Here is a 24,908-nt window from a genome sequence, read left to right as displayed (position 1 = left end):
CTTTCATGTCTTTAAAGAGGCCAAGAACATTTGTCACAGACATTAAAATTCAACCCAATTCTTTACTAATGGCTCTTACTTGCCAGCTGGAGGCCTGGTAATACAAGTGCCAGAGGCAGAAGATTGATGAGAGACCCCAGAGGTAAAGTGATGGGGTCACACAAAGGTGGTCAAAGTACATGGTGTGGATCTGTGAATATCCACCAATACTAGGTCCCACTGTGTCAGGTACTGAGTGCCACTGAACCCCCAGAAGCTCACAAGCAAACATCATGAATACATTCACTTCCAACAAAATAACAGAAAACACTGGAAACAATCAGCTGACATCTATGGAGAAACTTAATGGGTAGCATTTTCTTCACAGTGGTGGCACAGGCCTGGTAAAATATTGAGGAACTGTCAATGCAATCCCCAATACAGTCACATGTCTGAGGGTAAGCTGGGAATTAGGTTGGTTGCCTGCTTCACAGAAGCCATTTAGAACCTGTGTCAATATTGTATCACATGCGGGAGGCCAGAGGAAAGGTCTGTGGTGATCGGACAGAAGTGACTAAATAACGAAAGATTCATGGTGCAAAGGTTCCAAGTGCATGAACAAAAGTTGGGTCCAAAATAGATACGAGTGGCCAAAAGAGAGGGAAGCACAGAATACCAAAGAGGGTGGCCACACCAGACTCTCCAGGAGTGGAGGTGGGGGGCTGGTACTTTGGAATGTGGCAGAAGGAGCTAAGTATATGACTGGAGGAAACCCCACCCCAAGATAGCAAAGGCAAGGAGGTTCCTCTCTAAAAGTAGAAACTCTAGGAATTAGTTGAAGAGTCAAAAATGAGCAGGACAGGGAACTGAGACCTCTCCAGTAATGTAGATTCAGAAATTCAATGTGAAGTGCTACTGATATTAACTGAGGAGGGATTCTGGAAGCAGAGGAAGTGGCTCCAAATTACAGAATGAGCTGGTCAAGTTATTTAAGTAAGCAGAACAATGGAAGGTAAAAATAAATGCAAACAAATGTATCACAGAATCATAGAACCCTACAGTGCAGAAAGAGGCCCTTTGGCCCATCGTGTGTACACCGACCACTATCCCACCCAGGCCCTACCCCCCACATCCCACACACTTACCCGCTAATCCCTCTAACCAAGCATCTCAGGACACTAAGGGGCAATTTTAGCATGGCCAATCAACCTAACCTGCACATCTTTGGACTGTGGGAGGAAACCGGAGCAAACCCATGCAGACATGAGGAGAATGTGCAAACTCCACACAGACAGTGACTGAGCCAGGAATCGAACCCAGGTCCTTGGAACTGTGAAGCGCAGTGCTAACCACTGTGCTACCGTGCCACCCACGTAAGTGCTATACAGAGGGGAACAAAGACATGCATGTGCCGAGATAGTTAAGGATGAGTAGGAAAGAGACCAAGCGTGGTCTCAGGCAACTTGCGAGTTAACATGTCCAAGCATTGCACAGCAGCACTTCATTCACAAAGCCAATGAGAACATGTCCCATGTTGCAATGTTCCGTGCTTCCCTCTCCCTTGGTCACATATCTATTTTGGACCCAACTTTTGTTTATGACTTGGAACCTTTGTACCATGATCCATTTCGTTATTTAGTCACTTCTGTCCTTTCACCACAGACCTTTTCTCTACCCTCCCACCACACACACCCTGGCTCCACATCTATGTAGTTATTAATTTTGTGAATTCCTCAACATCACAAGTCAATACGCAGTTCAAACTTATTTTGGCTCAGGCAGATTGCGCCCAGAAGGTTCAGTCCATTTCAATGGGCAGGGTAGTATCCTTCTGGATGAATGAATCCGGATGAGCCTAACCTTTAATTATCCTGTGATCTTGTAGTAACATTCTAGTTGTTATTCAATTTGTGGCAGTCAGAATTACCAGAGATAGTTAAGCTGTAATTGGTACAATGTACTGCAGAAAGATTTCAGCAAGACGGTACAACAATGTTTCCAGTTCCTACCAAGCTCGTTTTATTCAAGTCTTTGGTATTGGCAGCGTTATATTACACATTATACAGTTAGTAACTAACAAAATTTTTGATTTAACAGTAAAGTTGTGGCATGGAATCAAGACAAATACAGGTGTGGTGTGTATTCAGTTTGCGTATTTAGGACTAAACACAACGCAAGTCATTTAAAACAAAAAGTAAGGCTCAAATTTAGACCTGTGTTTGACTTAGTCAACAAGGCATACATATTTCTTTTTTAGCTATTCTGTAGTCTATTACTGTACACAGCAAGGATAAGGAATCTGCATGTATGCTTTGTCAAATAAGGCCCCAATTATGTGGGTAAACTGGCTAGCTTTCGAGCAGCAACTTAAAAGTTACACAAAAAAAGGCAACACTGTACAATGCATTTCAAATCTTAATAATGCTGGTAAGGAGCTCTACTGCAGACCTTACTGAAAACAATGCTCTTAACTTCTGCAATTTAAAATTCAAGTAAAGTTCGACTTTGCTATCATAAACATATTTAAAAACCAGGTCAGAAAAATCTTAAAAGAGCTATTGTGGGCGAAAATAAAATGTTTATGCCCCAATTAATCTGGCCAACCCTTGATTCGTTTTGGTCAAGGCAACTACAGTGTATTACTTATTGTTAACTAGAACAAAAGGAATGTACTTTCCTCATCTGGGACTCTACTGAACTACATTGTATTCTCCCTCTTGAAACAAGCTTTACAAAATACTGATTAAACAAAAACTACACTTTATTGGAACCATAATTAATGCAAATAATAGGTTTGACACTGAACATCATAGTTATGCTTAAGTGTTTTAAGGCAGTTGAACTTTATTTCAAATATTTATTCTATCATAATTCTATATGAAACTTGTAACAACAGAGCAATTTACATCCATTATTTCTTGGAATTTCATTATCATGTTTTAGGAATTTAAGTTTGCAAGTAATACCTTTGTATCTTTCTGGGGGCTGAATGAGCAACAAGTGGTTAAATAACTATATAGACACAAAGCTACAAATAATAAAGAGTAAAACAAAATATCATAGGGTTCAATGCTTTTTGTGTCACTAGCATTTATAAGTAACAGCTCCAAATGTACTAGACAGGTGTATCTTTCATTATGTATGGGTAAAATTAGTAATTTTGTTTGAGCAAGTAGCATTTATTCAGTATTATTCATTCTGTTACTTTAGATAGTGGTTTTTAGTTCATGTCTACAATAAGAGTACTCTAACACTATTGGTACTAACTGACCCCACTAGTATAGTACTGAATGAAATTAGCATGTGTACTAATTAACAAATAAAAGTAAGCTAGTTGGAAAAACAACCACCACAAGCTTATTTCTTAAAATTTGCTCAACTTGTGTAAAAGGGCATTAAAAAAAACTGCCACGTTTATTTCAATCTAGATCAATGTTGCACACATCACTTTATGGCAGAAAGTAAATTTTTACTCAGCTGATACAATAGCTATAGGACAAGTGTTAACATTTTGGTAACTGTGCTCAGTCAGTATTCTGAGCAAAAAAAGCAATTTATTTTCGGGACGTAAACCCATTTTTCCCTCGGGTGGATAGCAATGTTACCGTTAATTTCTTTTTTGTTTTACAAATTATGATTCTCCAAAACAGTTAATCTGGAAATTATGAAAGATAGCATTTTTTTCTTTGAGGGGCTGCTGTTTTTCAGCTTAGATTTTTTTTCCAGTATTTAAGAACGCTAAAACATATAAAGACATACAATACAGAATAAATAATGCATCTAATATTTCTGTAAAACAAGTTAAAGTTACAACTACTACTACTGTATTTTGAAGTTTGCATGCATAGATGTACTTTTAAATCCCCCCAACCCCATTCTTGAAAGCAAATTACAGACATGTCAAAGAGCAAATTGTAAATAAGTGAGGTAAAAGTGATATTCAGATTTACACTGAACACATTTAAAAACAAGATTATACAAGTGAATAGGGAAAAATGTGGAGCACCAGAGCACTACTTTGTTCTATCACACTGGTAAACAGGTCTCGAATACCTAAGAAACAGAATTTCCAAATGTGAGCAATTTGTATTTAATACCATATCAAACAAGTTCTATCTAGGAAATACTTTTCATACATACGATTCACTCATTAGAAGGGCTCATTCTAGTTGACGTAGGAGTTACTGCAATACCTTCACTCTCCTAAATTCGTCGATTTTTCTTTGCCAATACATTGGCTGGATTGTTGTTCCACTTTTGAGACAATGCTGACTTCACCCAGGCATAACCATACTCTGGATTCATTATTGGTTCAGCAATGCCACATTCTGTCTGCATATTGTTTATTTAGGCCAAACGGCCTGCTCCTATTTCCTCATGTCCCTTATGATTTGTCATTTACGGCATTATTCTACCAACAGATGGGGTGTACTCAGTGATCAGCTGATAATTAGTGAAGCATAAAAACATTTATCAACAGCTCTTGTGTCTCTTTTGCGAGAACAGGAGTTTTGCTTAATCACAAAATGTCAACTGCTGCACTGTGACCCCAGGAAACTGTCAGTCACTAACGCTCTATTCAAACTGGGTACCTTTTAGTTTGAGTACAAAGCCAGAGCTTAACAGTAGTTTATTCACTTCTTTTGAGAGTGGAGTTGGTTCAGGCTGAGTAGCAAATAGCTCAGTGAGGCATGCACATATCATGATGTGATAACTTCTCTGCATTTGGAACAGCGTGATTCAATTTCTTACTAAATCCATTTTACGAGGGAGGTACTCATCAGGCAACACCAGTACAAGAAAAGAACAACATAAATCAGTTTCCTTTATACTAACCTGGTCCCAAAGCAGCTCATGATTGACAGGGGCTAGTCTGAATCCTAGTGCAAACACTGACTGATACAATTATGCCACCTGAATTTTCATCTTAAAAGTAACAAGATCCTTGTATAATGAATGACATGCTTTGACTAAAGAAAGCTCAGATCTAATTTAGAAAATAAATTTTTAACATCCTCATATCTAACAACTATTAATTAGAATTGTACATTATAAGAAACACATTGAAAAGCAAGTAAATGAACAGAGATTTCATTCCACTAAAACGGCCTGACCATCCTCCATGTTATGCACCGTTTCTGACAATGACTGACTGACTTCTGTCACTTCACAAGCTTCAGAAGAGCCCTCCCCTTGAACTGCTGGTTGGCCTTCCATCAAAACAAAGGTATCGGAGTTCTGATTTTGGCATGAATGCCGGACAGCTTCACTAGGACTTGAGAAACTTTTATCACACAAATTGCACTTGTATGATTGGTTTGACTGGTTTGTTGCTAGGTACGGTGGATCTATTAGCGACTGACTTGTTTCTTCTGAAGAACCTTCAGTGAGCATTGCTTGCTTATTATCCACCATCATATAGGTATCAGAGTTCTGGTTAAGGCACACATGCCTGGCAGCCTGGTTGGCCCTGCAGAATGTTTTGTCACAGGTACTACACTTGTATGGTTTGCCTGTGTGAATATACATATGCTCTCGCCAGTGACTTTTCTGGATGAATTTACGTCCACAGATGGAGCATTCGTATTTTCGTCTTTTCACTTCCCTATCTTGATCCCCTAGCTCTATGTTGTCAATGTCTGCAATGTCTGATGGAGGTGGTGTTTCTGCTTGTAGTTGTCCATCTGCCATTGGTGAATCGTTTTTCTGTTGCAGCTCACCATCGCTAATTACTTCTGCTTCAGGCATTTCTTCAGGATCTTTTGTCGGTTTCCCGGGCTCTACCAATTGCCCCAGCATATTCATTCCTGCTGGGCTGGTAACTGGAAGTGACATTCCTGTATGGAGCTGCAGATGTTCACGCAGGCTGCTTCGGAGAGTGAACCTTCTACCACAAAGATGACAGACGTAAAACTTTGGAAAACCACTATTCCTTTTCATAATACTTGGCTTAACGTGAGCTATCGCATGTATTCCTGGCTGCCCATCTAAAAGGGGGATATTCTCGCATCGTTCTTCAGCTGCTGAGGGACCAGCTGGAGAAACCAAGCCTTGTTGTGTGCCTAAAGATGCCACAGATGACTGCCCAAAATGCTGAGATGGTTGAAGAATCTGCGCACCTTGTGAATGCTGCTGGTTACTTTCTGCACCTCGTTCTTGCTCCATCCGAGAAGGATGAGTGTGTGACCTAGACTCACGTCCTGACTTCTCTGCTGCTGTCGATAGCCTACTCTGAGGTGTGGTTTGATTATCTGCAATCTGGATGCCATAGAGTGAAGATGTCCATGCGAAAACTTGATCAGGACGAGGGATAGCTCCATGGCTGGCTAAGCTAGCTTCCTGAACCAATGGGTATGCATGCAAGAACTTAATTCCCTGCTCAAGGCGGACAGGATCAATAATCTGGGGCGCCATCTTCCCAGTGTACATTAAATGCAGGAGGTAGCTAAAGATATCTGGCTGAATATCCGTGGGTTTCAGTCGGACACAGTCACTGTGAAAAAAAAATTTCAGATTAGCAGATACTGAAAATAGAATAAATAGAATCAAGTAAAGAAAAATTATTTTAAAGATAAACAAAACACAGTTGAAGATGGAGAGCTTTGTCACTTAGAAAAGTGGTCTATGGGCAGAACGCACTCTTCATCCTGTGGCTGTGAGGTGCAGCTGTTACAAGTTACTAAAAGTTGGTGCCATCAATGTCAAAATGTATCTGTGAATTTTCACTTTTCAGAACGTTCCTGCTTGGGGAAATCCATTGGGATAAGAAGATGGAAAAGGAAGAAAAATAAGTTTGCACAAATCTCAGCAGGTGTGATTATTTTTTAGTTTAACATATCTGAGTCAATGCATTACCTGGTTTGGTGGATAAAAAGCATTTTGAAGTAATTGGAGAAAGAGGCAAGGACTGCTTTATGTGCCTTGAAATAAACATCGCCTATAGCCACTGTGCAGTCACACAGGAAGCCAAATTCTCGCTGGGCATTTAGTTGTTGTAGCAGGATTAAACCATGATTAGCCAGTTCCATATTTAGACCCTAGAAAGTACAAGAAAAGAGCTACATTAACCAAAAAACATGCAAAAGCTGAACTGATAACCCAAAGCTGCAATACCCCAGCATCTGTTATGGATATACTGTAAAGTTTCACTCTCCTCTACTACATACCATGGATCAATCGTATATTTGAATATTTTGTTTACATTTGATGATATAATCAGCTGGATATCAAGTTTGAAACTTATTTTTTTTACAGCAGTGAATGTGTTACACATAAAATATTCAGAATTCAACAACTTCCATTGGTAGTGCCTTTAACAGAGAAATATTATCCTGGGTAACATGCAATCAGAGAAAAACAATGACTTACCTTGATGGAATATTCCTTATTCTTCAAATATCATAACTGTGCATATATCATTTAATAACTTATTTAGTTTACATAGTTCATCTTTTTTTACAAACCCAGTCATGTCCCATACCACCTGGGGGCTATACCTCACTGTGCCCCCTGGCGTGGTCATCGCAACTGGCCACTGATTCTGAAAACCAGTAGTAATTTGTGCTGTGCGTGCGCGCCTATAAGGGGTGGGGGATGGTGCAGCTAAGGGGGCAGGTATTCACTCCCGATGCTTAGGGGGGTGGGTTGGGCCTGTGAAGGACAGTGGGGGCAGACCCTGTGATGAGGAAGCTGAGGCTTTAAATAAATTTTTTGTCTCGGTCTTCACGGAGGAGGACACGAATAGTTTGCTGGATATTAAAGATAGAAGGGTGGTAGGAGTTGAGGGCCTAAATGCGATTACTGTCACTAGAAAGGTAGTGCTTGATAGACTAATGGGACTGAAGGTGGACAAGTCCCTAGGACTGGATGGAATGCATCCCAGGGTTCTGAAAGAAATGGCAGAGCTGATAGTGGATGCCTTAGTAATTATCAAAATTCGCTGGACTCTGGGGACGTTCCGGAAAATTGGAAAGCAGCTAATGCTAAGCCGCTGTTTAAAAAAGGTAGCAGACAAAAGGCAGGGAATTATAGGTCAGTTAGTTTAACATCTGTAGTTGGAAAAATGATTGAATCCGTCATCAAAGAAGAAATAGCGAGGCACCTAGAACAGAATGGTTTGATCGAGCAGACGCAGCACGGATTCTTTAAGGGGAAGTCATGTTTGACAAATTTATTGGATTTCCATGAGGATGTGACTAGTGCGGTAGACAGAGGGGATCCAGTGGATGTGGTGTTTTTAGATTTCCAAAAGGCATTTGATAAGGTGCCTCATAAAAGGTTGTTACAGAAGGTTAGGGTGCACGGAGTTGGGGGTAAAGTGTTAGCGTGGATAGAGGATTGGCTGTCTAATAGGAAGCAGAGAATTGGTATCAATGGGTGCTATTCTGGTTGGCAGTTGGTGACTAGTGGAGTGCCGCAGGGATCAGTGCTGGGGCCTCAGCTATTTACCATTTACATAGATGATCTGGAGGAGGGGGCTGAGTGTAAGGTGAAGAAATTTGCTGATGACACGAAGGTGAGTGGAAAAGCAAATTGCGTGGAGGGTGTGAAAAGTCTGCAGAGAGATGTGAATGGGCTGAGTGAGTGGGCGAGGACCTGGCAGATGGAGTATAATGTTAGCAAGTGAGAGGTTATCCACTTTGGTAGAAATAATAGTAAGAGGGATTATTATTTAAAAGGCGAAAAGCTGCAGCAAGCTACGGTGCAGAGGGGCCTGGGGGTCCTTGTGCATGAGTTGCAAAAGCCCAGTCTGCAGGTGCAGCAGGTGATCAAGAAGGCACCTTTATAGCGAGGGGGATAGAATATAAAAGATGGGAGGTCTTGCTGCAACTGTACAGGGTACTGGTGAGGCCGCAGCTGGAATACTGTGTACAGTTTTGGTTGCCGCACTTGCGCAAGGATATATTGGCCTTGGAGGGAGTACACAGGAGGTTCACTAGGCTGATACCAGAGATGAGGGGGTTGGACTATGAAGGGAGACTAAATAGACTGGGTCTGTACTTGTTGGGAGTTTAGAAGGCTGAGGGGAGGAATCTTATAGAGACGTATAAGATAATGAAGGGGATGGATAGGGTAGAGGTAGAGGTAGAGAGATTCTTCCCGCTTAGAAGGGATAGCAGGACTAGAGGACACAGCCTCAAGATAAGCAGGGGGCAGTTTAGATCAGAGTTGAGGAGGAACTTATTCACTCAAAGGGTGGTGAATCTCTGGAATTCTCTACCCGTTGAAGTGGTGGAGGCTACCTCGCTAAATATATTTAAGTCATGGGTAGATAGGTTTTTGATAGACAGGGGATTTAAGGGGTATGGGGAGAAAGCGGGGAAAGTGGAACTGATCCACTTCAGATCAGCCATGATCTTATTGAATGGTGGGGCAGGCTCAAAGGGCTAGATGGCCTACTCCTGCTCCTATTTCTTATGTTCTAGGAGGGTAGTGGTGCCTGTGATGAAGGTTGGTACCAGTAATGAGGACTTGGGGGGGGGGGGGGCAGTGGTTTGGTGGTGTTGGGGGCGCTGCCCCAATGCCAGTGAAGGAATGGCAGGGTGTGAGTTTACCTTGATGTTTTTGCATTTTTAGAGGGTTTTTTTGCCCAAATTTTTGCCCTGTGGAGATGGCGAGGTGCCCCAATCATTGCAGTTGGGGAGGGGTCCCTTCATTTAAATCGATGAGCAGGGCACCTTTTTTTCTGGCTTTTCAAGCTCCATAGACCGCCCACCCCTCCAGCTGACTGTGTATTTGAAAAGAGGAAGCGAGATTCAGACCAAGTGTTGTTCAATACAATGAGAAAAGCCTGCTGTGAGAGTCAAGATTGAGAAGGTGGGGCCTTCATGAATAACCTCAGCCAGTACAGGAACTGAACCTGCACTGTTGGCGTCACTATGCAACACAAACCAGCTGTCCAGCCAGCTGAGCCAAACTGACCCCCAGCTAATGATACAGCGGAATAACTTAAAGGCTCAAATTGTCTACTTCTATTATGAAGTTATAGATTGCAGTTTTGAAACTTATAATTCTGGTAAAATAGTGTGAATTTTGGAGCTAGTCACTGGCAACCACAGCACTACATCCCATGCAGTTTGTATTAGGAGGCCAGTGACAAAGGGTTTAATACCAATGTAAAATGCAAAGAATATATTAACTAAATGGAGACAAAACAAAAAGATGATCACGTGAAATCCAAAAATAAAAGTAAATAACCAAATTGACTGGAAACGTTATTACAGAATTAAGAGTCATTTTCCCCAACCGCATGTTATTATCCCAGCACTGGATTTTCTTGCATGCATAGTGCAAATTAATTCTTACTGCAGCAGCGCAGAGTCTAATGCACTTAATGTAAATAAAGCAATACTAATAGATCTTTAATGGCATGGCCAGGACTGATCTGAATATGGAGTTCAATTTCTGGTGTTCATTGCAATTTAGTTTACAGCTTAAACTTATATTTAACTAAGTGATCTATGAGATAACTGATAAAGAGGATAAATACATTACATGTTGGTACTGCAAGATAACGGGATCACAAGTGTAGTTAGAATTCTATTTCCCTACCATTTTGTAAATTTTGTTTTAAGATGAAAGTAATTTTGTTTTTCCTCCCTCAATTCATGTCATAAAATATGTATACTTAGTGCTAACAGCCAGGGTAAATTTGCTGAAGTTACAAGAGCTTTAGATGTTTATCCTTGAACCTTGCCTTCTTTTTCTTAGGCACTTAGATGATTATAAAGAATATTTTTCTGCCCTTTCCATGACTTATTTGAGCACTCTTTCCTCCTGAGTCACAAGGTTGAAATCCCACTCCAGGACTTGAAACACAAAAGGTCAGGTTAACACTCCAGTACATCAATGGAGATGCCATCTTTTAGATGAGACTTTAAATTGAGGCACCCAGGGAGTGGGAGAGGGAGAGAGAGACAGAGACAGAGAAGGCATAGAGTAGGAGTGTGAAAAAAAGAGGTTAGGTCTTTGCCTCCACCACCAACTCGAGCAGTGAATTCCAGCCACCCACTACCCTCTGCCTAAAAATGTTCTTCCTCCTGTCCTCCCTACCTTCTGCAACTGATCTTGAATCTATGTCCCCTGGTTCTAGAATTCTCCACCAAGGGAAACAATTTTATCCCAGCTTATCCTGTTCTTCTTCAGTTGAAGAAGGTTAAGAGGAGATTCGAAAAAGATGTTCAAAATCACAAAGGATTCTGGTGGTGAATAAAGAGAAATGATTTATAGAGGTAGGGAGTTAGCCAGAGAAATGTAGGGATATAGGGGTAGGGGCCTGGGTGGGATTGTAGTCGGTGCAGTCTCGATGGGCCGAAGGGCCTCTATCTGCACTATAGCGTTCTATGATTCTATGAAATGATTTATAGTGGTAGGGAGTTAGCCAGAGGATACAGATTTAAGATAATTGACAAAAAAGCAAGAGTTAACTTGAGAGAAAATCATTTTAAACAGCAAGTTATGACAATTTAAATGTAATTGCAGAAAGAGTATTTACATAATGCTCATGCACAAGGGTTAGGCATAGGTCTCTCACACTTGAAGCTGGGTTCAAATCCAGCCCCACAACCTGCAGGCTGTGACGATCCAATGTGAAATGAATTGTCCAGTTTCAAAGCAGTTCCTAGTAGGCAGGGGCCTGCAGCACAAAATGGAACAGAATTTCACAATACCACAAGGCAACCGTCACCCAGAGCAGGATTTACTGCACAACCTGCCCATGTAGTACAGCGGCAGGAGGTGGGCCTGCCACTGGGCCCGGTTGTTCCCGCTGTTGTCAAAGGGGTTTTCTGTTGAATGCACTGGTGCCCTCGTGAATCCTGCACTAGAACGGCACCATTGATGGGACCAAAGGATCCCACCAGCATGAATGGCTGGAAAGTTCTAACCACTGTGTCAACATCTGATGCAACTGAGTGTTGACCTGAGGGATGCCTGGGGCAGAGTAAAGGATGGTTTACTACATCCGACTGCAATTTGTTGCTGATCAGGGATTGATTGCTGCTGACTCTAAATGACTGAGATCAGAAGAAAAACAATCCCCTGCGCTAATATTCCACATCTCAATAAAGTAACATCTTCAATCATTTTACACTAAGAAGTGGAATTCGAACAAAAGAGATGAAGAAATCAAAAGCATGTTGGAAAAAAGGCTTTCAAGAAAGCCATGAAAACAGAAGCAGTAATAAAACAGAGTACACCATGATCCCTGCTTTCACAAAGGTAACACAAAAATAATTCTTGAAACATCTTTGCAACAGCAAAGGTCTGGGAGTTTCATTTGAGGTGAGAGGAGATGATCAGAATATCGATAAAAAACTAAGAGCAGAATCTTCCCACCCTGCTTGCCATGGGAATTGTAGTTGGCAGGACATGGACTATGCAAAGATCAGTTGACCTTGGGCGAGACTTTCTGGTCTTGGGTTGAGCATAGCCAAAAATCCCAACCTAAAGAGTCTATACAATCAAAACTAAGTGATATTACCCAATTGCTCATTAATTATGTTTAACTCTATACAGTTGGTGAGCATTAACTGCAGATTTACATGGGCTCTTATAAATAACCACAGAAGTTGGCTGAAGCTATGGTCACAAAGTACGGACTGTATGTTTGAGATGTGTTTCACCACACAGGAAGTTTATAAATGTGTGTAAAGATTGATTCCAATTCTATCTTTCACCACTTGGTTGAAATTAGGTTGGACTTGCAAAAAAAAAGTACGTGGGCTTAAGTAGTAAGGTATGATTTTGGTTACCTCATTGAAGGACATGGAGTGCTGAAGGAACCATTTAAACACAATGCTGCAAGCAGATCAAGTTAGTAATGAAATGAAGGTTGGAAACAGGTGCAAACACAATGGTGCAAGCAACAAATTTTTCAAGTATTGATATGTTTTTACCAAAATTCAAATATATTTTTGCAAGATACAGGAGTAAATAACACATCAAGAATATTAAAACAGTAATTAAATTTACAAAAGATGGCTTGTTTTAGGCTGAATCAGGAAATTAACAGATTCAGCTTAAACAATTAACAAAACACCCAAAAAAGCATTTATATAATTGTTCTACTAATACTGTCCAGTAGGATGGAATCTTTCTTGTTGAAACTCGAATGATTTTGTCTGATCAATTGTCTGTGATCACTGAGAGCCTGTCACAGAAATGCAACTGAAATCTTTTAGCATCAGTAATAAGGCAGGAATCTCTAATAAGTTTGACTTCAATGCATATCAGAAAGTTTACATAAAGCAAGAAAATCCTGAAAAAGGCAACAATTTGTCCAACGCCAAAATAACACATTTCTCTTTCATTACATTCCAATATCTTAGCTTGCTTGTTAAGCAAATAGTGACTACTCTAATTGGCAAGTTATTACTTTAAATGTTACCGAAAGGCTCTTCTCCTTTCAGCAGTACAAGTGGAAGTATATTATTGTAACACGTAATCAGATAGTTTTCATAATGACACATTGTTGAGCTACTTAAAATACATGTAATGTAGAATGATTCAGACACAGGAGGAGCCCCTTTGGCCCAGAACCATTTTGATAAATCACCTCTATATCCCATCAAGGTCCTTCACATCCTTCCAAATGTATGATGACCAGAACGAGATGCAATATTCTAGTTGTGGCTAATCAGTTTTATACATAAAAAAGCAGGATAACTTATCAGCTTTTGTACTCGATATCTCTATTTATGAAGACCAAATCCCATATACTTTGTTATCCACTCTCTCAATATGCCCTGCTCCCTTTAAAATGTATAAAGCAATTAGAAATTGTATTTACTGTATCTCATATTCCTGGAGAAACTATATACAAGACATTCAATCTTCTAGCTCATTTGTGTTTTCATTTAATTGCCCTTTTCACTGCGTGTCACATACCAATCCCATTCTCATCTTTACCAAAACTCCAGCTGGCTTCAGCCTACACTTAACTGAAAGGCTCCTTTGGTCAAAGTTATGAATGACATTTATTAAAATATCTGTTATGCATTACCGTGCAACTGCCCTTGTGTAATTCCATTCTGTTATGCCAATAAACCCAAAACACCTGCTGCCTCACAGCACCAGGGACCCAAGTTCAATTCCTGGTTTGGATCATCATCTGTGTGGATTTTGCATGTTCTCCCTGTGTCTGTGTGGGTTTCCTCCGGGTGCTCCGGTTTTCTCCCACTAAATCACAGGATCCCTACAGTGCAGAAGGCAGCTATTCGGTCCATCGAGCCTGTAGCGATCACAATCCCAGTCATACCCTATTCTGTAACCCCACATATACACTCCGCTAATCCCCCAGACACTAGGGTCAATTTAGCACGGTCAATAAACCTAACCTGCATATCTTTGGACTGTGGGAGGAAACCCACACAGACATGGGGAAAATGCGCAAACTCCACACTCACACTGACCCGAGGCCGGAACTGAATCTGGGTCCTGATGCTGTGAGGCAGCAGTGCTGACCATTGTGCCACCACTGTCCGAAAGATATGCAGTTTAGGTGAATTGGCCACGCTAAATTCTCCCTCAGTGTACCCTAACAGGTGCCGGAGTGTGGCGACTAGGGGATTTTCACAGTAACTTCATGCAGTGTTAATGTAAGCCTACTTGTGACAAATAAACTTCAACACCTCAGAGCAATAGGTCCTCTTCCCTCCACCAATGATTTATCCTCAACCCCCTTTTTCTTTGGCAATATTATCATTCGTACAAATGTTGAAGGCACACAGCTCTACCCTCTCTTACCTCTCTCCCAACTCTTGTGGAGGCAGGTCCCCACTCCAATGTCAACTCTTGAATGAATCCTAATTTACTCCAAACATCTGCAAGATCAAAACTATCACTCTCAGCCCTTACACAAAATCTACTACTTGCCACTTTTTATACCCTTGTCTCTCACCACTCAGATTCAAACAGGTTATTTGCAAACTTGATGTCCTTCTGACCTCAGGCTGAACTTCAACCTTGCATCTGATTCCCAACAGCTTACTCCCATCATCACATTATCCACTTCCTCCACTTTTAAAACCTTCACACAAACTTCTGTTACACTCAGTCTTAGCTATTCTATATAAAAATCTCTCCCCCAAAAAGCTGAAGTCAATTGATTTATGCTAGACATGAGTATTAAGGTTACAAAATCAAGGGGTTTGATGGAGTTAAGTGTCATGATCTAATAAAATGGAGCAACAGGCCTAAAAGTTGATCATGTGAGAATTATTGAGTCATCAACTCATTGAAATAGTTGCTCCTGCACCCTACCTTTATCAAAATTCAATACATCGGGAACTTCTATTCAAAATTCATTTTTATCTTACTTCTAACAAAGATTCTAAATTTCTCTCAAAATAAAATCAGAGAATACTAAAATACACAGACTTAGGATACATACCTAAAATGTCATAACCTGCCTTCTCTCTTCACAGGTGCTGACTATTGTATTTTCAAGCATTTGCACTATGTCCTTTAATTTTTCCAGTTTCTATATTACTTTCTCATTACTGAAGTCACTTATTCCTAGTATCATCTCAGAGAAGTCTCTTCTTCACCACTGCTTTGACATCTTTCCTAAAAGGTTCCCAAACTGGACACAATATGCAGTTTGTTCTAGGATTGTTATAAATCTATTATAGATTTATTATTTTGTTCTCCACAAGATTTGTGTATCTGAACCACCCCTCTCCAATAGTCTCTCTGGTTATTTACTCCTTTTAAATATTTACTACACAGGCATAACTTTCTTGCTTAAAAACCATTAAAGTATATTAAATATTAATTTATAAAGTTATTATATTTCATATTTAAATGGAAGTGATTATTTTCTTTTTGTTAATAAAACAGTGACATTGGTAAGCATTATCAATATGCATTCTTACTGGCAGCGTTCATGTGTTCCCTTTACTTTCCTTACCAATATGTTTTTATGTGCAAGAGGTGTGGGTTTTCTTACCCATTAAGTGTGGGACCTAATTAAGTAATTCCAGCAGCAAGCTTTTATGTATTTAAGTTATTTATTTTCACTCGCCCCAAAAATATCACAATTCATTCCCTCGTCCCTCACACAAATAAAGAATAGATCAGTCGAGATATTATATTTTTATAGATTGTAATTATCTCAGTCTCTTCCTCTGCAGTTTCTTAGCTTGTTTTGATCCTTTAAATGAGGGTCCTGTAAAGCAAAGGATTCTCAGCAGGCTGCAAGTTTTTTTGTAGTTGAATTTCCAGTAGGTTTGTTTCTCAGGTAAACTTGAAGTCAGATAGATTGTAGAAGTTATTCTCTCTGTTAGGATCACACACTTTCAAGGTATTGCCATTAATTATCTTGACTGACTTGAGGCTAATTTGATACCTTCCTTGGAGAATTCTTGTCTGCATTGCAGCTTCTGGCTGATTTTAAAAACAGACAGTAAAATTACCCTCTCATCATGTGACTTTCACAAGTTCAAAGTTCTGTTTCCAAAGGGTGGTGTGCAGGTTGTTTCTAAGATCCTATGTTGTTGTTTAGGACCTTGACATTGAGTTGAGAAACTACCATAATACAAAGAAAGGTTGCTAGGGTCCATTCCCATTTGTCTTACACACATCGAATTTTGACGTTTTGTCCAGCGTGAAACAGTGAGACATGCTGGCCATCTCATCCTTTTGTGCTGGTCCAGCCTTAGTCAGAGTTGTGAATTCCCCAGATGACTATAAATGTCCATATTTAGCTAGGTATTGGCTTGAGACTTAGGCCTGTCTATAGCTCAAATGCCAAAGATCACACATTTTGCAGCAGCCATTGTAATAGTTTGTATCCAATTCTAAAAGTATTGATTTTTTAAAAAATGTATTCTTTCATGGGATGTTGGTGTCATTAGTCATGGCAGCATTTGTTGCCCATCTTTAATTGACCTTGAACTAATTAGCTAGTTAGGCTATATCAGAGGCAGGGCAGTTAAGAGTCAACCACATTGCTGTGGGTCTGGAATCACATGCATGCCAGATGATTAAGGATATCAGATTTTCTTCTCTGAAGGAGATTAGTGAACCAGATAGGTTTTTGCAACAATTGATGATAGTTTCATGGTCACCATTATTAAGACCAGCTTTCAATTCTGGATTTTACCAAATAAATGCCACTAGCTGCCATGGTGGGATTTGAACCTCATGTCCTCATAGCCTTTGAACTACTAGTTCAGTAACATTACTGCAACATCTCCCCCAAACTGAACTGAAAGTTCACATGGGGCATGAAGATAACAGGCAGAAATTTTCCAACACGAGGTTCACATAGTTTGTTTTATTACACAGTTGTTAGTACCACGTTTTGTATTCTTTCTTCCCACTCCAGCCATTACAGCAAGAGGTCTGCAGTTCCCGGCATCAGCACTAGCCCTTCAATTAACGCCCTCTAGACTAATTCCAGTTTTGTTTTACCCATTCCCAATGCTATTCTTCTTGTCCAAATACTTTTCCAATTCCCTCTTAAATGACATTATAGTGTCAGTCTTAACCATCACTTGTGATAAAGCACTCCATGTTTCTGGGTAGAAAAGATTTTCCTCTGTACTTTACTAGTGACCATCATCAGTGCATGGAATGACAAGAGTATGCTTATTTAACCTCACAATCTTTAAAAATTTAATTATGCATCCACCACCCCCCATTACTCTTTTCCCCTAATGGAAGAGGAAAAACAGTTTTACAAGCCGTTCACTAGAACAGTAACCTCTCATTCCTGTTATTCTAGTGAAGCTTCACTGTACCTGCCCTTTGGTGGTTCCAATATGTTTGTTTCCCCTTTTAGGTGCCCAGAACTACAATATTTGAATTCAACTTCGCTTCCTTTTTCTATAATTTATAAAAAATAGAATTATCTGAGCCTTTTCTACCCACAAGTGACGACTTTTGTGTTTATAGCTTAAGATCTCAGTTTTCCACTCTGTTAAGAATTTGAATTCATTATCCTTAATATACATTACTTCACATTTCTCACCATTGAGCAACTGTCATGGAACTGCCCAGTCTGCTAAATTGTCCACGTCTTCCCACATTCTTTCAAAGTTTATGGACGAAAAGGGATTGGTTTAGGTTAGTGGGTCATTGTTTTGTAACTGGTCGGCGCAACATCGTGGGCCGAAGGGCCTGTTCTGCGCTGTTATGTTCTATGTTCTATATCCCCTTATTTGGTGCAATGTCCCCTAATTTGGCATCATGACATTATGTAAATGACTAATCATTTTCTTTTTCTAAGGTGTAACACCACCCACATTCCACCAATCCAATAAACATCCATTCATGGCACCGCTTTGCTTTCTGTCCTTAGCCGTTCTTCTATCCATGTTGTTATATTTACTTTAATACTTTGCATGTAAACTGTCTCAAACAAATTTCTTAAAATGCATATGTACAATACCTACGATAAAATAACAAATGCAATTAAACAAACTCTACATAAATTGTGTTGAATGGCTTGGTTGGCTCGTGCAATGGTTAGCAAGCTTGTGCATCTCTGGGTATGGAGACTAGTTGCTTGTGCATGATATAAACGACAAATCAGGAACAATAAACTATTGAATCCACGGTCACCAGAGTATTTTGATACTGACACACTAGGTTTTCAAATTCTCTTAGTGTCATTTTTATTTTTAGAAGTTTAAAAGCTTGCTGTGTCAGGCCATGCCCTTCCTTAGCTTCTGCTAAAACTCCAGCATGTTAGAAGTTCAATATGCAACAAACGATATTTATTTGGATTTGTGGTGCACACAGCAAATTAACCACTTGGGGGCAGTGCAGCACAGAAATTAGAATAACGTGATCAATGTTTGAGCACACATGTTAAATCACTATAGCATGGCAGGAAGAACTATATTTTTTGTGTGGTGTTATCACTAAGATATGAATGATTCTTGAAGTAAAGAAAGACTGGACATCTCAAAGCATTTTACAGATAAAGAAATTTGTGAAGGATAATCGCTGTTGTGATATATGAAACATGGCAACCAAGAGGTGCTTAGCAAGCTCCCACAAACAGCAATGTAGTATTGGCCAGATAATCTGTGCTTTGTGATGTTGATAAATATTGGCCAGGGATAATTCACCTGCACTTCTTAAAAATAGTGCCAAGGGATTTTTTACATCCATCTGCGCAGGCAGAGACAGCTTGGTTTAATGCCTCATGCAAAAAATGTCAGCGCTCCCTCAGCAGTATTCCCACAGTACTGCACTGGAATATCAGCCTTGGGAGTCAGGCTGAACCTGAACCTCTGTGATTCAGAGGTAAAAATGCTAGGAACTGAACAATGCTTATTCCTCAAGTTTACAATCCGTGGAGCCTTCTGTGTAAATGCTTAAAAAGTTATACAACCATATTGATCAATTTTTCTATTAATTCTATTAAATCAGCTAGTCGGAAAATAAAAAATTAAAAGCTTTGTTCAAATGACAGTTTTACCACCAGCCCAAATCATGATGAAATGTACCAAACAAGCTGGTGTGATTACCTCTCAAGGCCAGGGTGACCACTAAAAGAAGTATGTTTACATATTGGAACCATTTCGTGAACAGGTTCTGCAACAATTCAACTTCTACAGCAACCAAAGCGCAAAGTGCGCATGTGTTCACACGACAATTTGAAGTTACTCTTTGGAATTATCTAACTGCTCTCCTTTCCAGTGTGACTGCGGTAAAAATCACTGTGGGCCTCTGGATGCAAGATAACATTTTCAGCCTATTAGCTATAAAAATGACTGCCTCTTTACTGTGCCTAACCGTTTGTAACCTTGATTCATTGTACTTGATTCAGAGATGAGCTTCCCACCAATCGCTAGAACAGCTTATTTTCATCTACATGCTGTCACCCAACTTTACCCCACTTCAGCTCATTTGCAGCTGAAAGCCTCAGCCATCCCAGTGTTACCTCTAGATGTTTCTACTCCAATGCATTCCCAGCTGGCCTCCCATTTTCCACCCTCCATAAAAAAGCCATTCTAACTCTGCTGCTTACATCCTAATTCTCAACACTTCCTCATTCACCTATTACCCCTGTGCTTGTTGACCTACACTAGCTTCCAATTAAGCAACATCTTGATTTTTAAATTCTCATCCTCGATTTTAAATTGCTTCATGGCCTCCCCTCTACCTATCATTGCATCCTCCTCCAAACCTACAACCCTATTTGTCTGCACTTCTCCATTCCTGGTCTGGTGAGCTTGCCCAATTTTAATCTTTTTACCATTGGCAGAGTGCCTTCAGCTGTCAAGACCTCGATCTGGAATTTGCTCCTTAAAACCTACTGTTTTCACTTGCCCATTTGGTTTGATATCAAATTTTGTTCAATGATGCTCCTGTGAAACACCTCTGGATGTTTTACAACATTTGTGGGGTTATGGGAATAGGGCCTGAGTGGGATTGTGGTCGGTGCAAACTTGATGCGTCAAATGGCCTCCTTCTGCACTGTAGGGATTCTACGATTAATAAACACATAAATGCAAGTTTTTGTTACTATTCTTTATTGGGTTGTCAAATGGCAAACACAAAATAAACCTCCTAGTTATTATTTTCCCTCTTAAACAACACTTGCCTCAATGGATTAAAAAATGTCAAAAGTCTAATCTCAGCAATTTAAATCTAAAAAATGGCTCCTCCACCATTTGTTTTTACATAAACAGCAATCATGTAAGAGAATGGTTTCATCTGCTTGTGTGGAATAAGCCCCTTTTGAAGCATATAGTGCTTCAATACATACAGTGGAGTTACAATCTCTCCCACCAAGTCAACATCCCTGAATCCCACTAATTTGACAGTCTCATACAAACCCACTTTCTTTTTTTTTGTTAGTTTTCTGGATGTTGGCACCAAATAGTGCATTTGCCGTTAATTAAAATAGCAACTGACTGAAGAGGCTAGTCACCTCCTTGAACACAATTCACAATTCCACTAGATCATCTCTGTACATTGAATCCATTGACCCTCCTTTGATCAATACTTCTTAATACCCTTACCCAACTGATCAATTTTAATCACAGATTTTCTTTCTTCCTAGCCCTTCAATGAGAATTTTAAAGGTGAAATTTGGAGTCTATTTTCTTGAGCAATGCCAACAGTGGGGAAATTAAAGATCTTTGGGCATCCATTTCAGGCACATGACTCAAGTAGAATTCTTTACTGACTGTATCTCAACTAAACCTCAGTTCTCAACCCTATAGCACCAGAAGAATTTTTTCTCATTTCCCAAACGAAGCTTCCTTATGGCCGACTTACACTCTATATTGGGCAGTCTTTTGCTTTTAACTCATTTATTATGAACTGGATTGAGAACTCAGAACAAAAGGCTTCTCATAATAACTAAACATATTTCATGTAGAACCCTTGATAATGCAAATAGAAATTAACAAGGAAAATCTGATGGCTATTACAGATGTGGAGATACCAGTGTTGGACTGGGGTAAAGACAGTAAGAAGTCTCACAACAACAGATTGAAGTCCAACAGGTTTATTTGGTGGCAAAAGCCACTAGCTTTCGGAGCATTGCCCCTTCATCAGGTAAGTGGGAGTTCTGTTCACAAACAGGGCATATAAAGACACAAACTCAATTTACAAAATAATGGTTGGAATGTGAGTCTTTACAGGTAATCAAGTCTTAAAGGTACAGACAATGCAAGTGGAGAGAATGTTAAAGCACAGGTTAAAGAGATGTGAATTGTCTCCAGACAGGACAGTTATTGAGATTTTGCAAGTCCAGGCAAATCGTGGGTGTTACAGATAGTGTGACATGAAGGCAAGATCCTCATGTGTGCGGAACTTGGCTATCAGTCTCTCTGCTCAGTGACTTTGCATTGTCATGTGTCGTGAAGGCAGCCTTGAAAAGGCTGAATTCCCGTGACCACTGAAGTGTTCCCCAACAAGAAGAGAACACTCTTGCCTGGTGATTGTCGAGCGATGTTCATTCGTTGTCGTAGCGTCTACATTGTCTGCCCAATGTACCATGCCTCAGGACATCCTTTCCTGCAGCGTATCAGGTAGACAACGTTGGCCGAGTTGCAAGAATATGTACTATGTATCTAGTGGATGGTGTTCTCAGGAGAGATGATGATATCCGTGTCGATGATCTGGTACATCTTGCAGAGGTTGCTGTAGCAGGGTTGTGGGGTATCATGGTCACTGTTCTCCTGAAAGCTGGGTAGTTTGCTATGGACAATGATCTGTTTGATGTTGTGCGGTTATTTGAAGCAAGAAGTGGGGATGGCCTTGGTGAGATTTCGTCTTCATCAATGATATGTTGAAGGCTCCGGAGAAGTATCTTCTCTGCTCTGGGGAAGTACTGGACAATGAAGGGTACTCTGTCTGCCATGTCCGTGTTTGTCTTCTGAGGAGGTTGGTGCGGTTTTTCACTGTGGCGCGTCTGAACTGTTGCTCGACAAGTTAAGCGCCATATCTGGTTCTTATGAGGGCATCTTTCCGCTATCCTACTCATCCCAGCAGATCCTGTGTATGCAGAGTAATTGTCCGTAGGGGGTGGCTTCTTTAACGTGTTTAGGGTGGAAGCTATAAGAGTGGAGCATCCTGAAATTATCCATGGGCTTGCGGTACAGTGAAGTGCTGAGGTGACTGTTCTTGATGGAGATTTCTTGGACAGTTGCATCTCCAGCTTCCACCCTAAATACGTTAAAGAACCTACGGCAAATCCTCCGTATAGAGGATCTGCTCAGATGAGGATGATCACAACAGACACCTCCAGACGCTGAAAGATACCCTCATAAGAGCAGGATACGGCGCATAACTCATCGATCAACAGTTCGAATGCGCCACAGTGAAAAACCACACCGACCTCCTCAGAAGAGGAATATGGGACATGGCGGACAGAGTACCCCTCCGTCATCCATTACTTTCCCAGAGCGGAGTAGCTACGAAATCTTCTTCGGAGCTTCAACATGTCATTGCTGAAGATGGACATCTTGCCAAGACCACCCCCACTTCTTGCCTTCAAACAACCACACATCAAACAGACCAATATCCAAAGCAAACTACCCAGCTTTCAAGAGAACAGTGACCACGACACCACACAACCCTCCCACATCAACTTCTGCAAGACGTGCCAGATCATCGACACCGATGTCATCATCTCACCTGAGAACACCATCCACACTCTTGCAACTCGGCCAACGTTGTCTACCTGATATGTAAAAATTCTGACAACACCAGGTTTGAGTCCAACCTATTTATTTGATAATATACTCACAAGCTTTCGAGGGGACTGCCTCTTCGTCAGGTGAATGGAGAGTTCTGGCCTCAGACAGAGCATATAAAGCACAGACAGTTTAGAGATTACTGATTAAAATGCGAATCCTTACACCTAACCTGCTGTTCAAGACCTGAAGTGGCTGATAATGTGAGTGGAAGGAGCACTGATCACAGTTTAAAGAGATGTGTATTGTCTCCAGACAGTACAGTAAGTGAGGTTTTGCAAACCCAGGCAAGTCACGGGGGTTACAGATAGTGCGACATGAACCCAAGATCCCTGTTGAGACCGTCCTCATGTGTGCGGAACTTGGCTATCAGTCTCTGTTCAGCGACTCTGCGCTGTCGTGTGTCGTGAAGACCGCCTTGGAGAATGCTTACCCGAAGGTCAGAGGCTGAATGCCCGTGACCACTGAAGTGTTCGCCAACAGGAAGGGAACAGTCTTGCCTGATGACTGTCGAGCGATGTTCATTCATCCGTTGTCGTAGCGTCTGCATGGTCTCCCCAATGTACCATGCTTCGGGACATCCTGTCAGGACATGCTTCGGGACATCCCGACAGGATGTCCCGAAGCATGGTACATTGGGGAGACCATGCAGACGCTACGACAACGGATGAATGAACATCGCTCGACAGTCATCAGGCAAGACTGTTCCCTTCCTGTTGGCGAACACTTCAGTGGTCACGGGCATTCAGCCTCTGACCTTCGGGTAAGCATTCTCCAAGGCGGTCTTCACGACACACGACAGCGCAGAGTCGCTGAACAGAGACTGATAGCCAAGTTCCGCACACATGAGGACGGTCTCAACAGGGATCTTGGGTTCATGTCGCACTATCTGTAACCCCCGTGACTTGCCTGGGTTTGCAAAACCTCACTTACTGTACTGTCTGGAGACAATACACATCTCTTTAAACTGTGATCAGTGCTCCTTCCACTCACATTATCAGCCACTTCAGGTCTTGAACAGCAGGTTAGGTGTAAGGATTCGCATTTTAATCAGTAATCTCTAAACTGTCTGTGCTTTATATGCTCTGTCTGAGGCCAGAACTCTCCATGTCACCTGACGAAGAGGCAGTCCCCTCGAAAGCTTGTGAGTATATTATCAAATAAATAGGTTGGACTCAAACCTGGTGTTGTCAGACTTTTTACTGTGTTTACGCCAGTCCAACACCGGCATACCCACATCATACCTGATATGTTGCAGGAAAGGATGTCCCAAGGCATTGTACATTGGGGAGATCATGCAAACACTACAATGGATGAATAAACACCGCTCGACAATCACCAGGCATGAATGTTCTCTTCCTGTTGGGGAACACTTCAGCGGTCACCGGCACTCGGCCTCTGATCTTCGAGTAAACGTTCTCCAAGGCGGCCTTCATGACACATGACAATGCAAAGTCGCTGAGCAGAGACTGATAGCCAAGTTCCGCACATGAGGACGGCCTGAATCAGGATCTTGGTTTCATGTCACACTATCTATAACCCCCCAGATTGCCTGTGCTTGCAAAATCTCTCTAACTGTCCCATCTGTAGACAATACCCATCTCTCTAAACTGTGCTTAATGCTCGCTCTATTCACATTGTCTGTATCTTTCAGACTTGAGTACCTGTAAAGACTCGCATTCGAACCATTATTTTGTAAATTGAGTTTGTGTCTTTATATGCCCTGTTTGGGAACAGAACTCCCACTTACCTAACAAAGGGGGC

At 41.0% G+C, this 24,908-nt stretch overlaps 1 protein-coding gene across 1 annotated transcript in view; it reads right to left on the bottom strand.

The window, feature by feature from the left end:
- Positions 1-1,974: 1,974 nt before the first annotated feature.
- Positions 1,975-24,908, bottom strand: part of zbtb2b (zinc finger and BTB domain containing 2b) — a 23,641-nt gene continuing 707 nt past the window's right edge. Inside the window, exons 2-3 of the mRNA XM_080200105.1 lie at positions 6,835-7,016; positions 1,975-6,472 (exon numbers count right to left, since the gene is read on the bottom strand). Of these exons, the coding sequence (XP_080056231.1) occupies positions 5,071-6,472; positions 6,835-7,007 (1,575 nt within the window). The 5' untranslated portion in view covers positions 7,008-7,016 and the 3' untranslated portion in view covers positions 1,975-5,070. The remainder of the gene's footprint in view (positions 6,473-6,834; positions 7,017-24,908) is intronic.

The sequence above is a fragment of the Carcharhinus amblyrhynchos genome, chromosome 12 (assembly GCF_965287045.1).
Source record: "Carcharhinus amblyrhynchos chromosome 12, sCarAmb.v2.hapA, whole genome shotgun sequence".
Taxonomy (NCBI): domain Eukaryota; kingdom Metazoa; phylum Chordata; class Chondrichthyes; order Carcharhiniformes; family Carcharhinidae; genus Carcharhinus; species Carcharhinus amblyrhynchos.
Note: the sequence above shows the minus strand (reverse complement) of the source record. Positions and strands in the feature narration are given on the sequence as shown.